A 12,062-nucleotide genomic window follows, 5' to 3' on the forward strand; every position below is an offset into this window, starting at 1 on the left:
ACTAGAATACAATTTGTGGAGGTGCGTCAAACAAAGCCTCCTTAGTCTCCCCGATAGCCCCAGGGAGGGTTTTACTGAGAGACCCCCTCAAACACCCAGGAGCTTTCTAACATTGCCCCCCAAGTTTGTAAGTCTTATTGCTTCTCTAGTTCCCTGTAGTTTCCCTGGTGGTTTAAAAAACAAACGAACAAAAAACCTCAGGCAATATCAAAGGGATTGTGTTTGTTTCAGGAACAGAAGGGGAAGGGCTTATCTTAGAGAGCTCAGTGCCCAGTAGACAGGAGAGTTGGAGGAGAGAAGACCGTACTAAATCCTGCTCAGAGGAGGAGCGACTGAGAGGAGAGGGCGGGTCCCAGCCTGGGCCTCACGGCAGCTCAGATCTGTCCCAGAATGGTTGGTCGGACCGTCGTGCAGTGAGCTCTGGGCATTCCCGGACTGCTGACTGCCGACCCCCTGACTGCACCTCCGGTCTTGTGTTTCTCAGATCTATGTCAAGAAGGTGCCCCTGCTGGCTGTGAACAAGGTGTCCTTCACCATTAAAGCAGGAGAATGCTTTGGCCTTCTTGGCCTCAATGGTGCTGGGAAGACTTCTATTTTCAAAATGCTGACCGGGGAGAAGCCCATCACTTCTGGGGATGCCTTTGTCAGGGGCCTCAGCATCAGTGCTGATGTAAGGCAGGTAGGTAGGTGTGGCCCTGGAAACACACGTGGGGGTGCTCCACAGGATTCAGGGAAAGGGAACAGGAACGGGACTTGATCTCTGAAAGTTCCGTGTGTCAGTTTCATCCGTGACCTCCAAACCCACAGCTCCATCCTAGACTGCTTCCCTGAGCCCCAGATCATGCATTGAGCTACTTACTCAGTGTCATCTCTTGAGTGTTCCACAGGCACCCAAAACTCAAAGGGCCCCAGAACAGTCCCATGCCCTCTTCCCACCTCCTCTTCCTCCTCCCCCTGTGCTCCTGGGAGGGGGGTGGTGAGTGGCCCACGTCCACCTGCTCTTCCAGGCACCGCCCAGGACATCTGCTACCTGCTCCCTCCCAAACAACCCTGAATCTGTCCTCTCTGGACCCATTCCTCCCACACTCACCCCAGCCAAGGTGCGCCTCGTGATGTCCAGTCTGGATCTTACTTGACTTTTCTGCAGCACTTTCCTCCTTCACACTCTAGCCTTCCTTTTTTTGCTCCTATAGCTTCCCCTCCCTCCTGGCTCTTAAAGAAGAGGCAGGATGCTTCTTTCTCAGACTCCTCTGGTAGATTGCTTCTCCATCTGGCCTATTAGATTGTGGTGTGCTGCAGGAGCTGCATCACCAGCCGCTTTCTCATTCTACATGCACCGTCCTACCTGATCTTACCCACCACTTTGACTCCTGTTACCATCGGTTTGCTGATGTCTTCCAAGGAGCCACAGCCCCAGCCCAGCTCCAGTCCTGTGCTTCAGACTTGCAAACAGACGCCTTCCCGCCAGCCCTACTCTGACATGTCAAACACCTTAAACTCGAACTCATTATCTACCCCTCTAACCTGACCACCTTCTTGGAGTCTCTATCTCAATGTTGGCACCAGTTTTTGAATGCCTCATATATACCAACAGTTGTGCTAGGCCCAGTGCTCCTCATCTGCAAGGTGCACGTGATCATGTGAACAACAGCTGCCGTGCAGTGAGGTGAGTGTAGCCACAGGGGGTGCAGTGGGTGGAAGGGTCCAGTGGAAGGAAGATGAAGAAACCAAACTGCAGAGACATCAACAAAGTGGACTCTGCACAGCAGAGACACGCGCAGGCCATACTATTGTCTAGAAATTCATCTAACCAGCCTCAATGTCCATAACTGGTGCAATGTTCAGAGAGAAACCAGAAGAACCTACACAGACGAGTTCCAGAATTCATGCTTTTAATTGCACTCTGTGTGGTCTTTTGGTATATATAGCTTGGCTTAACAGTTATAACCAATATAAACGTTTCATGGCTGTAAAACATTTACTATTAATTTTAACTTTTTATTATTTAAAAAATCATGGGCAGGGTCTTCTGGTGATGGCTAACTAGATAATTCCAGCCCCCCTCCTACTGCCAATAACTAGAAAAACTGGACCAAACATTAAAAACATCTGTTTGAAGTCTTCACAAATCTAACAAGATAGTGAACATTTACTGGGCCAGGCAGTTGTAGATGACAGAGGCCCAGGGAGGTGATGAATTCAAGGCCAGGTGGCTGAGAGCTAATGTTGCTCTTGATGCTGAAGTGACAAGGATCAGGCTCACCAGGGGCAGGGGACACCTGGTGAATGCATCCTTTCTTTGAACTGGGACCCTGAAGGGCTGTACTCCAGATGTAGGGATGAGCTATACTTGTACAAGCTTATATAATGACTGCAAAACAGCATGGACTCTTATCAGTTTCTGGAATGAGATTGATGTGACCCTAAACTGCCAGCACTCCCAGGCATGTAGCAGAAACAAATGAAAATCTTCTCTGGAGACAGATGATATCACCCTGGGCCTCAAATGGTTTCTACAAACAATTTTTCAAATGTAATGTTTGGTACTCAATAAAAAATAACCAGGTATATGAGGATAAAAGATAACACACATACACGCACACATACTTACCCTGCCAAAAAATTTTTTAGAATGAAGCATGCAGGGAGGGAGGGGGTTTGAGGAGTGATAGGTCGGGTACAGGGCATAAAGAAATATCATGATTTGTAGAATGAATATGCTAATAATAAATTTAAAATATAATAATAGTAATAAAAAAAGAATGAAGCATGCAGGGTCAAAAGGGCAGAAAATATACAAGAGGGTAAGAGACATTGTGGTATACAGCCTCCAAGATGGCCCCTAGTAATCACCCTCCCAGTGTTCATATCCTTGAGTAGTACCCTCCCATATTGTACAAAGGCTGGTGGGTGCAACCAAAAGAATACCGCAGAAGAGATGGTACGTCATTTCTGAGATTGGGGCATAAAAGAAACTGCAGTTTCTGGTTTGGGTTCACTCTCTTCCTCACGTCACTCACTGTATTATCAGGGTTCTGTGGAGAAACAGAAGCAATAACATATATAGTACATATATCAATACATAGAAAGAGATTTGTTATGAGGAATTGGCTCGTGCAAAATTGGAAACTGAGCAGTTCCACAATGTGTTGTCACAAGCTGGAGGCCCAGGAAAGCCAGCAGTGTAGGTCTTGTCCAGACACAAATGTCCAAGAACTGGGAGCCTGATGGTGTAAGGCCTGTTCTGAGTCTGAAAGTCCAAGAGTCAGGAGCACCGGTGTCTAAGAGCACAAGAAGATGGACGTCCCAGCTCAATAAGAGACCAAATCCACGCTTCCTCTGCCTTTTTGTTCTATTCAGGCTCTCAACAGATTACATGATGCTCACCCACATTGGTAAGGGCAGATCTCTACTCAGTCTACTGAGTCAAATGCTAATCATTTCCAGAAACACCCTCACAGACACACCCAGAAACAATGCTTACCAGCCATCTGGGTATCCTTTAGCACAGCCAAGTTGACACATAAAATTAATCATACTCACTCTGCTGGAAGCTAAGTGCCACATCATGGAGATAATCATGTGGAGAGGCCCACATAGAGACGAGCATTGTGTAAGTACCTGAGGCCTGCCAGTGGCTAGGTAAGTGATCTTGGAAGCAGATCCTTCAGTCTTCAAAAGGCTTTGGCCAGCTGACAGGTTAACAGCAACCTCATGAGAGACCCTCGCCAGAACTACCCAGCTCAGATGTTCCCAGATTCCTGATCTGGCCCATAGAAACCATGAAATAGTAAATTACAGCTAAGTTTTGGAATAATTTGTTATGCAGCAACATATAACTAATCAGATACAGAAGATACAGTGAGAAGGTTTAATGTGTGTGTAATGGAAGTTCCAGAAGGAAGAGAGGCAAAGCAATATTTGGAAACATAATGGCTAAAACTTTCCAAAACTTATGAAAGACATCAAATTATGAATAAATGAAGCCCTATTAATCCTAAGTAGGATAAATTAAAAGAAATCAATCGCTAGGAACATTATAGTGAAACTGCTAAAAAGCAAACACAAAAAGAAAATCTTAAAAGGATGCAGAGAAAAAAGGTGGATTACCTTTAGCAGAGCAACAAATAGACTGGCAGCTGACTTCCTAACAGAGCTGATAGAGGCCAGAAGACAATGGGACAAAACATCATGAGTGATACAAGAATTAACAACCTACCTAGAATAATGAGTTTACCAATGTAAATCATTATCTTCATAGATTAAAGGAGAAAAACATTTACCAATAGATGCTAAAAAAGCATCTGACAAATATTCAGTACCTACTTACTGTTTAAAATTTTTTTAGCAAACTAGAAATAGAAGAAACATTAAGTTAAAATAACTTGATAAAGGCAATCTACCAGAAATCTTTTTTTTTTTTAATTTTGGTGACTGGCCAGTACAGGGATCCAAAGCCTTGACCTGGTGTTATAACACCACACTATAACCAACTGAGCTAACTGGCTGGCCCTAAAAATCTTCATATTTAGTTGTGAAATATTCGAAGCATACTCAATTCCGTCACTTGTGTCTTTCTTCTCAGTAATTCCCTCAGTCCTGGGGACATCTGTCTTCAGGGGAAGCCTCACTCTGGGAAGCAATGCCCACCCTTAGCTGTGTGTGGTCTCTGCAAACATTCTTCCATGCTGACAGCCTTCTCTCTTCCCTGTCTTCCCCTAGCAGACACTCCAGGTGGTTTTCTGTTTCACACCCTGTCAAATCCTCCCCACTCTCCATCCCCAGGCAGTAGAGCCCAGGGTGTCCAGCTACTTGAATGGAGAGGAGAAAAGAAGGAAAAAACTGGTTATTTTTCAAAAATAGTATCCCACTATTTCAGCCTCTCCTGGGGCAGGGGTGGGGGGAGAGCATGTGAACATGGGCACAGACCAGGTGGCTAGCTGCAAGTTTATAATGGCAGAAACTTAGAAATAACTCAGATGTGCCTGAATCTTTTAAACAGCCAAGTAAAATCTGGAAACCTTCCCTGGATGACTAAGTAGCAGTTAAACTGAGTGGGGTAGGTCCGTATTTACTGACCTAGGAAGATTGTTAAGATACAATGTTGAATTAGAAAAGCACGTTGCATAATGGGCCACAACAATCAACCACATTGTATATTGACAAAATAAAATAAAATAAAATATTTTTTACAAAAAGGAAAAGCATGTTGCAGGACGGTAAATATGGGATGATACTCCATTGCTCCTGTGCAGAGAGCACACATCCATGTAAGTGCCTGTGTTAACACAGATGTCTGGAGAGTGTATACCAACCTGACCACATGGGACCTGGGGTAGGCCCCCAACAGAGACTCCAGCAGCCTTTGTGTGAATATTTTACAAAGAAAATCTATTTACGGGTTACATATACATAGAAAATATTTCTAAAGTCGGGGGAAGCAAGTGTTTTTTGTTGAGTGAACCCACTGAAGGTGACCACAAAGTAGGGAGGTGCAGGGCACTGAGGTCTCACACTGGGAAGACAGAAGGAGGCAGGCAAGGACTCCACCCCACGTGCCTCCAGAAACGGCTGTTCATGGACACTGCCAGCAAGGGCTGCGTCCCAGGCTTCCTAATGCACTCGTGGCCCCTTCTTGGTGCATGCGTCTGTTCATGTAGCAAAAGTGGGTACTGACAGGGTAGAGGCAGGAGCTTGGGGCAAGGCCTGGCAGGCGTCCAGCCCCCTGCCTAGTTGAAGGCTTGTCAAACCTGGAGAGAGGAGGCTTCCCTCTGAGGTGCCTCCCTCTCCAAGCTGTTTCCTAACCCCAGGTGCGGCACTGGATCGGCTACTGTCCTCAGTTTGATGCCCTGCTGAATTTCATGACCGGCCGAGAGACGCTGGTCATGTATGCTCGGATTCGCGGCATCCCTGAGCGCCACATAAGTGCCTGTGTGGACCAGATTCTGGAGGACTTAGTCATGTACACGTACGCCGACAAGTTGGTAAAGACCTACAGGTGAGGCCTGGGGCTTTCCTCGAGCTCTCCACCTCCAGTTACAGGATGAGTTCTGGTTCTTCTCAGTATTGGAGTGTAGGCAGAGCCCATCAGCTCCAGGTGAGGGGTAGTTGGGCAGGTGGTTGGAGGGGCCTCCGTCCCTTGTAGGAAGGGGTCAGTGGTCTGGGCTGCCCCAAGGCACCACTCCCTCTTGGTCCTGGGCTCCATAGTGGATTATGGGGCTGACCTAGGCCCGAGGCTGAGGATAGGCAGATAGCACCACAGGTGTTATCCAGTCCTGACAGGGTAACTTCATGAAGGGCTTCCTGTTTTGGGTAGGCTTGAATCCCACTGTGTCTGGGGCATCTGAACCTCTGAAGTTCCGCTGAGGACCCTGGGGTGTCTCTCAAGCCTCTGTTGCCACTGACAGAAACCCAATCTCAGTTAGCTTCAACAAAGCCAGGCCGCACACCCCCTGGGGGTACACAGCGGTACTGCAACCTGGGATTGGGACGTCTCACCTCTGGCAAAGTGGGCCCAGGAGTCAGGTGGTGATGTCCTTGGCTCTTCCATCTCTGTTGGCTTCAGTTTCAAGCAGGTCTTACATTTGCTTGCATCTTTTGAAGATCAAATGAGTTTAAATTAGCAAAGTTTAGAACAGTTCCTTGCACATAGTAAATGCTATATGAGTGTAAAAAAAAAAGTGAGCTAAAATGGTCCTATGCCCTTACTCTCAGATGGAGGAGAAACGCTCCCCTCCAGCACCCACAGAGACCCTCAAAGAAGACTTATCGGCCAGGAGCCCACCCTGGACTGATCCCTGTGTCCAGGGCAATGAGTCATACCCCGAGTGGACAGACCAAGTCACAATTCAGCCCTGGGTGAAGGTGGTGGAGATGCATTTCTAAAGGCCCCAGCAGGGCTGTGTTCAGGGATTCTTTCCTGAACGGAGAAGGAAAGGGGGTGGGTGTTGGGACCAGCAGGGTTCACTACTGGAGACTGACGACTGCCATTCACCCTGACCTTCTCCCACTCTGCCCCCAGCGGTGGTAACAAGCGGAAGCTGAGCACTGGCATTGCCCTGATCGGAGAGCCTACGGTCATCTTCCTGGATGAGCCATCCACTGGCATGGACCCTGTGGCTCGGCGCCTGCTCTGGAATGCCATGGGACAGGCCCGTGAGTCTGGCAAGGCCATCGTCATCACCTCCCACAGGTAGAGCCTGGGTGTCTGTGGGTCTATGGAAGAGCCGGAACCGGGGCTTGTGGGAGTGGTCGGCTTGGGAGGGGACCAGGTGGACAGAAGACATGTCAGCAGCTGGTGCAGAGTCTGCAAGGAGATTCCCAAGGCTCTGCATGTGGGTCACACTCTGAGTATGGGAATCAGGAATGGCCTGATCTGGGCATCAACACCTTCTTATCTGCAAAAGCCTTTGACACTCAGGGTGGGTGTCAGCATCCCCCAGCCCTGTCTCAGCCTCCACCCCTCTCTCCAGCATGGAGGAGTGTGAGGCCTTGTGTACCCGGCTGGCCATCATGGTGCAGGGTCAGTTCAAGTGCCTGGGCAGCCCCCAGCACCTCAAGAGCAAATTTGGCAGCAGCTACTCCCTGCGGGCCAAGGTCCGGAGCGAAGGGCAGCAGGAGATACTGGAGGAGTTCAAGGCGTTTATGGACCTGACCTTCCCAGGTGTGTGCTGGCCCTAGCAACCCCCACTGGGTGGGCCCTGGGCCCCTGGCTGGGCCTCTTCCAGCTGCTGTGCAGAGGGTATCTGTGTCTCACCCTGCCACGTCCCACATCCCTGACCCCTGGGATAAAGACCCCAGGCCACCCTCCCCTGACCCTCCAGTCCAGCTCTCATAGTAACACAGCCTCCCCTTCATGCAGGCAGTGTCCTGGAAGATGAGCACCAAGGGATGGTCCATTACCACCTGCCCGGCCGCGACCTCAGCTGGGCGAAGGTGAGTTCTCACCTCTGATGTTGTCACCTGCTTTTTGGGGTAACCCAGTTCCTCCTCACCCCTCCCTTGGTGGAAGCCACATTTGGTATTGCTGCAGTTCCTCTGACATCTCCATTGCAACATTCATGTGGATTTCATAGAATGTAACATGTTTGAGCTGGAAGGGACCTCAGAAATCAACTACTCCCTCCCCCTCACTTGGAGAGGGGAGCAGGTCCAGAGAGGAAAGGCCACATGCCCAGGGTCACACAGCAAACTGATGACCCAGCCAGGGCCTCTGCACTCTGGCACCATTCCCAGCCCAAGAACACAGACAGCTGAGTTCCACAGGACTGTCTTCTTGGGAGATGCCCTGGGGCACCTGAGAGAGGAATGGGCCTCTTAGGAGCCTTGTCCAAGGGGCCGGGACTCTTTACACCCTCCCTGCATCCTCTCTCCCCTGCCTGCCTGGCCCGTGGGTGAGCCTGTCCACAGCAGCTTCCTCCCTCCCACAGGTGTTTGGCATTCTGGAGCAGGCGAAGAGGAAGTACATGTTGGACGACTACTCAGTCAACCAGGTCTCCCTGGAGGACATTTTCCTGAGCTTTACCTGTCCTGTGCCTCCCACCCAAGCAGCAGGCCAGCGAGGGCAAGCAGAGCAAGCAGGCCGCTCATCACCCTCAGCAGCTCCCCCTGGGCCTCCCTCACCGCCTTCACTTCCCTCACCATCTCCCTCAGAGCCTGTCCTGCTGTAATAAAGACATCCTAGTGCCAGGTTAGCCCAGGTGTACATGGCCTGCCATGGGTTGCAAAGGGTTACAAAGGCAGCCCACCAAGCTCAGGCAGGTCCCAGACTGTGCTGTGCGGAGCAGAGTGGGGCTTGTTGCTTTAGAGGCCTGGTGGAGAACCCAGGTGCATTTCGGTAGAAGGGGATGCCCCTGAGTCCCACCTGGGTAGCCTGTGGTCTTGTTGAGACCTGGCCATTGAAGCAGCCTCATGTCCTTTCAGAGGGCAGTGGCCAGGGGGTGGCCACAGTAGTAACCAGGACCCTGCCTGATGCTGGCTCTGTGCTTAGTGCTCAGCATGCATCATGTCATTTCACCGAACCATCTTGGATGCAGGCACAAGGGGCCTGTCCTGGGCCTATGACGGTGGAGGGTCACACCATGGCTGTGCCCTTGCCCATGGGTAGGAAGTTTTCTCCAGAATCCCCTGCCCAGGCAGTTTGCCCATGCAGTGCACTTTCTTCCAGGGCAGGCCACGCCACCTCCACGCATCCCGAGACCCGAGGTGCAGCAAAGCTGGCGGCTATCTGCAGAACTGAGGGTAGAGTTTAAATGCATGCATGGGGGGTGTCCACACAGGTGCACACAGACCCCTTGGCAAGCAGGATGGAGCCAGAAATGGTAGAGAAGGGGGCAACCACAGACCAGGGCTGGGGCTGACTTACCATGCGACATCACATTCAAGAGTGGAGCTTCATAGAATCCACAGATTCTAAATTCGAACCTGGCCTCCCAAGTTGTAATAACACTGTTCTTCTGAAGTTAGGAGAAGAGAACATATTGATAAGTTTGCTAGCCCAAGTCACAGTTTTTCAATATTTGAATGTTTGGATTTGTGGGCCTTCATTTTCTCTTCCCTGGCTCCTGCAAATGTTAGGGTGGGTCTGCATGTGATCCTGTGTCAACCCATGAAGTGGACAGGCTTATTATCCCATTTTCCAGAGGAGTAAGCCGAGACAGCGATATTCAGCAACTTTCCACAGTCAACAGGTAGTACAGCCAAGCTTTGACTCAGGCAGAGGTTCTCAAAGTTGGATCCCCAACCAGCAGCATCAGCAGCATCTGGAAACTTGTAAAGAAAGTAGATTCTTGTGCCCCATCCCAGACCTATTCAATCAAAAACCCTGTCACATGCATTTCTGAGGCAGCTTGAGTGTGAGAACCACTGAGTGAAGGTCCCATGTGCTCCAGACCACTGCACCATCTGGATGATGATGGATGTGGCTGTGCACCTGTGTCATGTGGCCACTCTCCTCTCCTCTGAGATGCTCTCCATCAGATAATCTTTCTCTCTTTGTCAAGGTCACCCTTCCTCTTGCCACGGGCTCCTCTGCTCCCCCTGGGTAGTGCAGATGCCATTATCTGCCCCTTCTCAGACAAACTTTCAGAAAGTGTCACCCACAGGCCTTGCCTACACTTCCTACTGCCCCTCGCAGCAACAACACACCCGTTCGCCACACCCACTGGCTTCTCAGTCCTTTATTCAGGTGGCTGCTCTGTGGCATTTCACAATGTCCTCTGCTGCCTGTGATGAAGCCCCTTCCTGGGCCTCTGCCCACCACGTCTGGCTGTCATTCTTCCATTGCCCTCTGCCTTCTCTGAAGGCTCCTCTTCCTCTCTCTGAATGGTGGATCCTTCAGGCTCCCGACCTACTCTCTCTTTTCCTTACTCTCCCCTCTGGACCCTGCCACCCTTGACTTTTTCTCTCATTCACCCCCAGGCCTTAGACTGCCACTTTATTCTGCCAGGAACTTCCCTGAGCTCCCAGTAATCTAGGCTTTTCCAGCAAGTTCCCTCACCCTCCTGAAGCCCAACAGGAAATGGGCTTGGCTCACACCATCCAGGAATAGCTCATTACCCCAGCTTGGCCCTAGAGGCTCTGAGAGAGACCCTGTGCAGAGGTGGGGTAGGGCGGGCATGGCTGCAGCTTAACCTTGCATTGAAGAGAACAGCTGTTTCCTGAAACATAGATGGAATGACTAGGACACAAAGAACGAGATAAAGGACAGCCAAGGGACTTGGAGTAACCAGGGATGCTGTCAGATTCTAGTATGTGGGGTGAGGTAGTCACTGCAGCGGGCTCGCTCATTGTTGGATTTGGTTTATTAATCCCTTCAAGGTGCTACCAAAAGCCTCCACTTATAACAAAGTAACACGGTGCAGGAAGACAAAGCAACAAGTCGGGAAACAGTAACCCGTGAGGACAGAGGTGTGATAAAGGGATGAGAAACCTGAGGGGTTCGCGGTGGTCTCCTTCCCTTCCTTTTGTGCAGAAGGTGGAACATCGAGAGCAGGTCCCAGCCGGCTCAGCTCTGTCTACTTTGCCCCCTCGTCCTCCCCTGTCCGGAGTCCCAGCCTCCAGGGCCTCACACCCTTGTCTTTGGGGCCACTGGGACTGTCCTACGCCCAGCATCGTGGTCGTCTATTTCTGTCTCCTGTTCCAGACTGTCACGGAGCCTGGAAACCACCGCTCCTATCCTGTGCCCAGCACAGGCCAAGTACCCAGAAAGCGTTCAGCGAGCATAAGGGATGTGGGGCGATGGGGGTGGGATGAGAGGAGGAGACAGCCCTGGCTCAGACGCCCCATCTTTTGCAGGAAAAGCCACTCTGTCTTCCCTCCAACACTCCCCAGGAGAGGGCATGTCCTCTCTTGACAGAGTGTCTCAGCAAAGAGGTGGGATGTGAGCTGGGTCCTGAAGGAGCCGAGTGTGACACTTGCCTGCTGCTGGCTGCAGCCCGTGAAGCAAGCAGATGTGGACTTCCCTTTCGGGAAGAGTTCCCACGAGGCGGGGAGGAGAGACGGGGGGAAGAAAGGACGGCACCCGGTAAAGTGGGGCGAGGGCTTGTCCTGGGGCACGGGCGGGGGAGGGGTCCAGTGAACTCCGCTTCACCGGAAGAAGGTACAGCCGCTGCCGCCAAACCCGGGGCTCCGCCTGAAGCACGCGGCGGGGTGGGGAGGCCGTGCGGGTCCGGAGCAGGGTCGCAGTCCCAGGGCCGGCCGAGGCACCGGGCCGGGCGCGGCGCCTCCTAGGAGCACCCTCGGGCCCTCAGCCGCCAGCCACCTGCACGGGACGGCTGACCCACGAGGGGAGGACAGGCCCACGCCCCTGCCCTTCGGACCAGAGCGGAGCTCCTCTGGGACCCCCGCACCGGCCGGCCCAGGAGGCGGGGCAGCCGCGCGAGCCCGGCAATCAGCGGCCAGCGTTCGAATTCGCGTCCTGGAGCGACCAATCACGGGCGCCCACAGCAGGCGGGGCGGCCTGGGTGGGCGGGGATCCCCGGCGCCGGCCAATGAGAACGCCGGGCGCGTTTGAAACCGAGGGCGGGCGGTGGGCGGGTCCGCGCCTGCGCGGATGGCCGGCG

The 12,062-nt window shown here is 51.7% G+C and overlaps 1 protein-coding gene across 1 annotated transcript in view; it reads left to right on the top strand.

The window, feature by feature from the left end:
- The window catches only part of LOC134380979 (ATP-binding cassette sub-family A member 17-like), a 92,350-nt gene extending 80,337 nt beyond the window's left edge, over positions 1-12,013 (top strand). Inside the window, 9 exon segments of the mRNA XM_063101079.1 lie at positions 485-679; positions 5,811-5,998; positions 7,022-7,192; positions 7,473-7,663; positions 7,862-7,935; positions 8,430-8,531; positions 11,144-11,197; positions 11,435-11,524; positions 11,600-12,013. Of these exon segments, the coding sequence (XP_062957149.1) occupies positions 485-679; positions 5,811-5,998; positions 7,022-7,192; positions 7,473-7,663; positions 7,862-7,935; positions 8,430-8,531; positions 11,144-11,197; positions 11,435-11,524; positions 11,600-12,013 (1,479 nt within the window).
- The last annotated feature ends 49 nt before the right edge of the window (positions 12,014-12,062 follow it).

The sequence above is a fragment of the Cynocephalus volans genome, chromosome 6 (genome assembly GCF_027409185.1).
Source record: "Cynocephalus volans isolate mCynVol1 chromosome 6, mCynVol1.pri, whole genome shotgun sequence".
Lineage (NCBI taxonomy): Eukaryota > Metazoa > Chordata > Mammalia > Dermoptera > Cynocephalidae > Cynocephalus > Cynocephalus volans.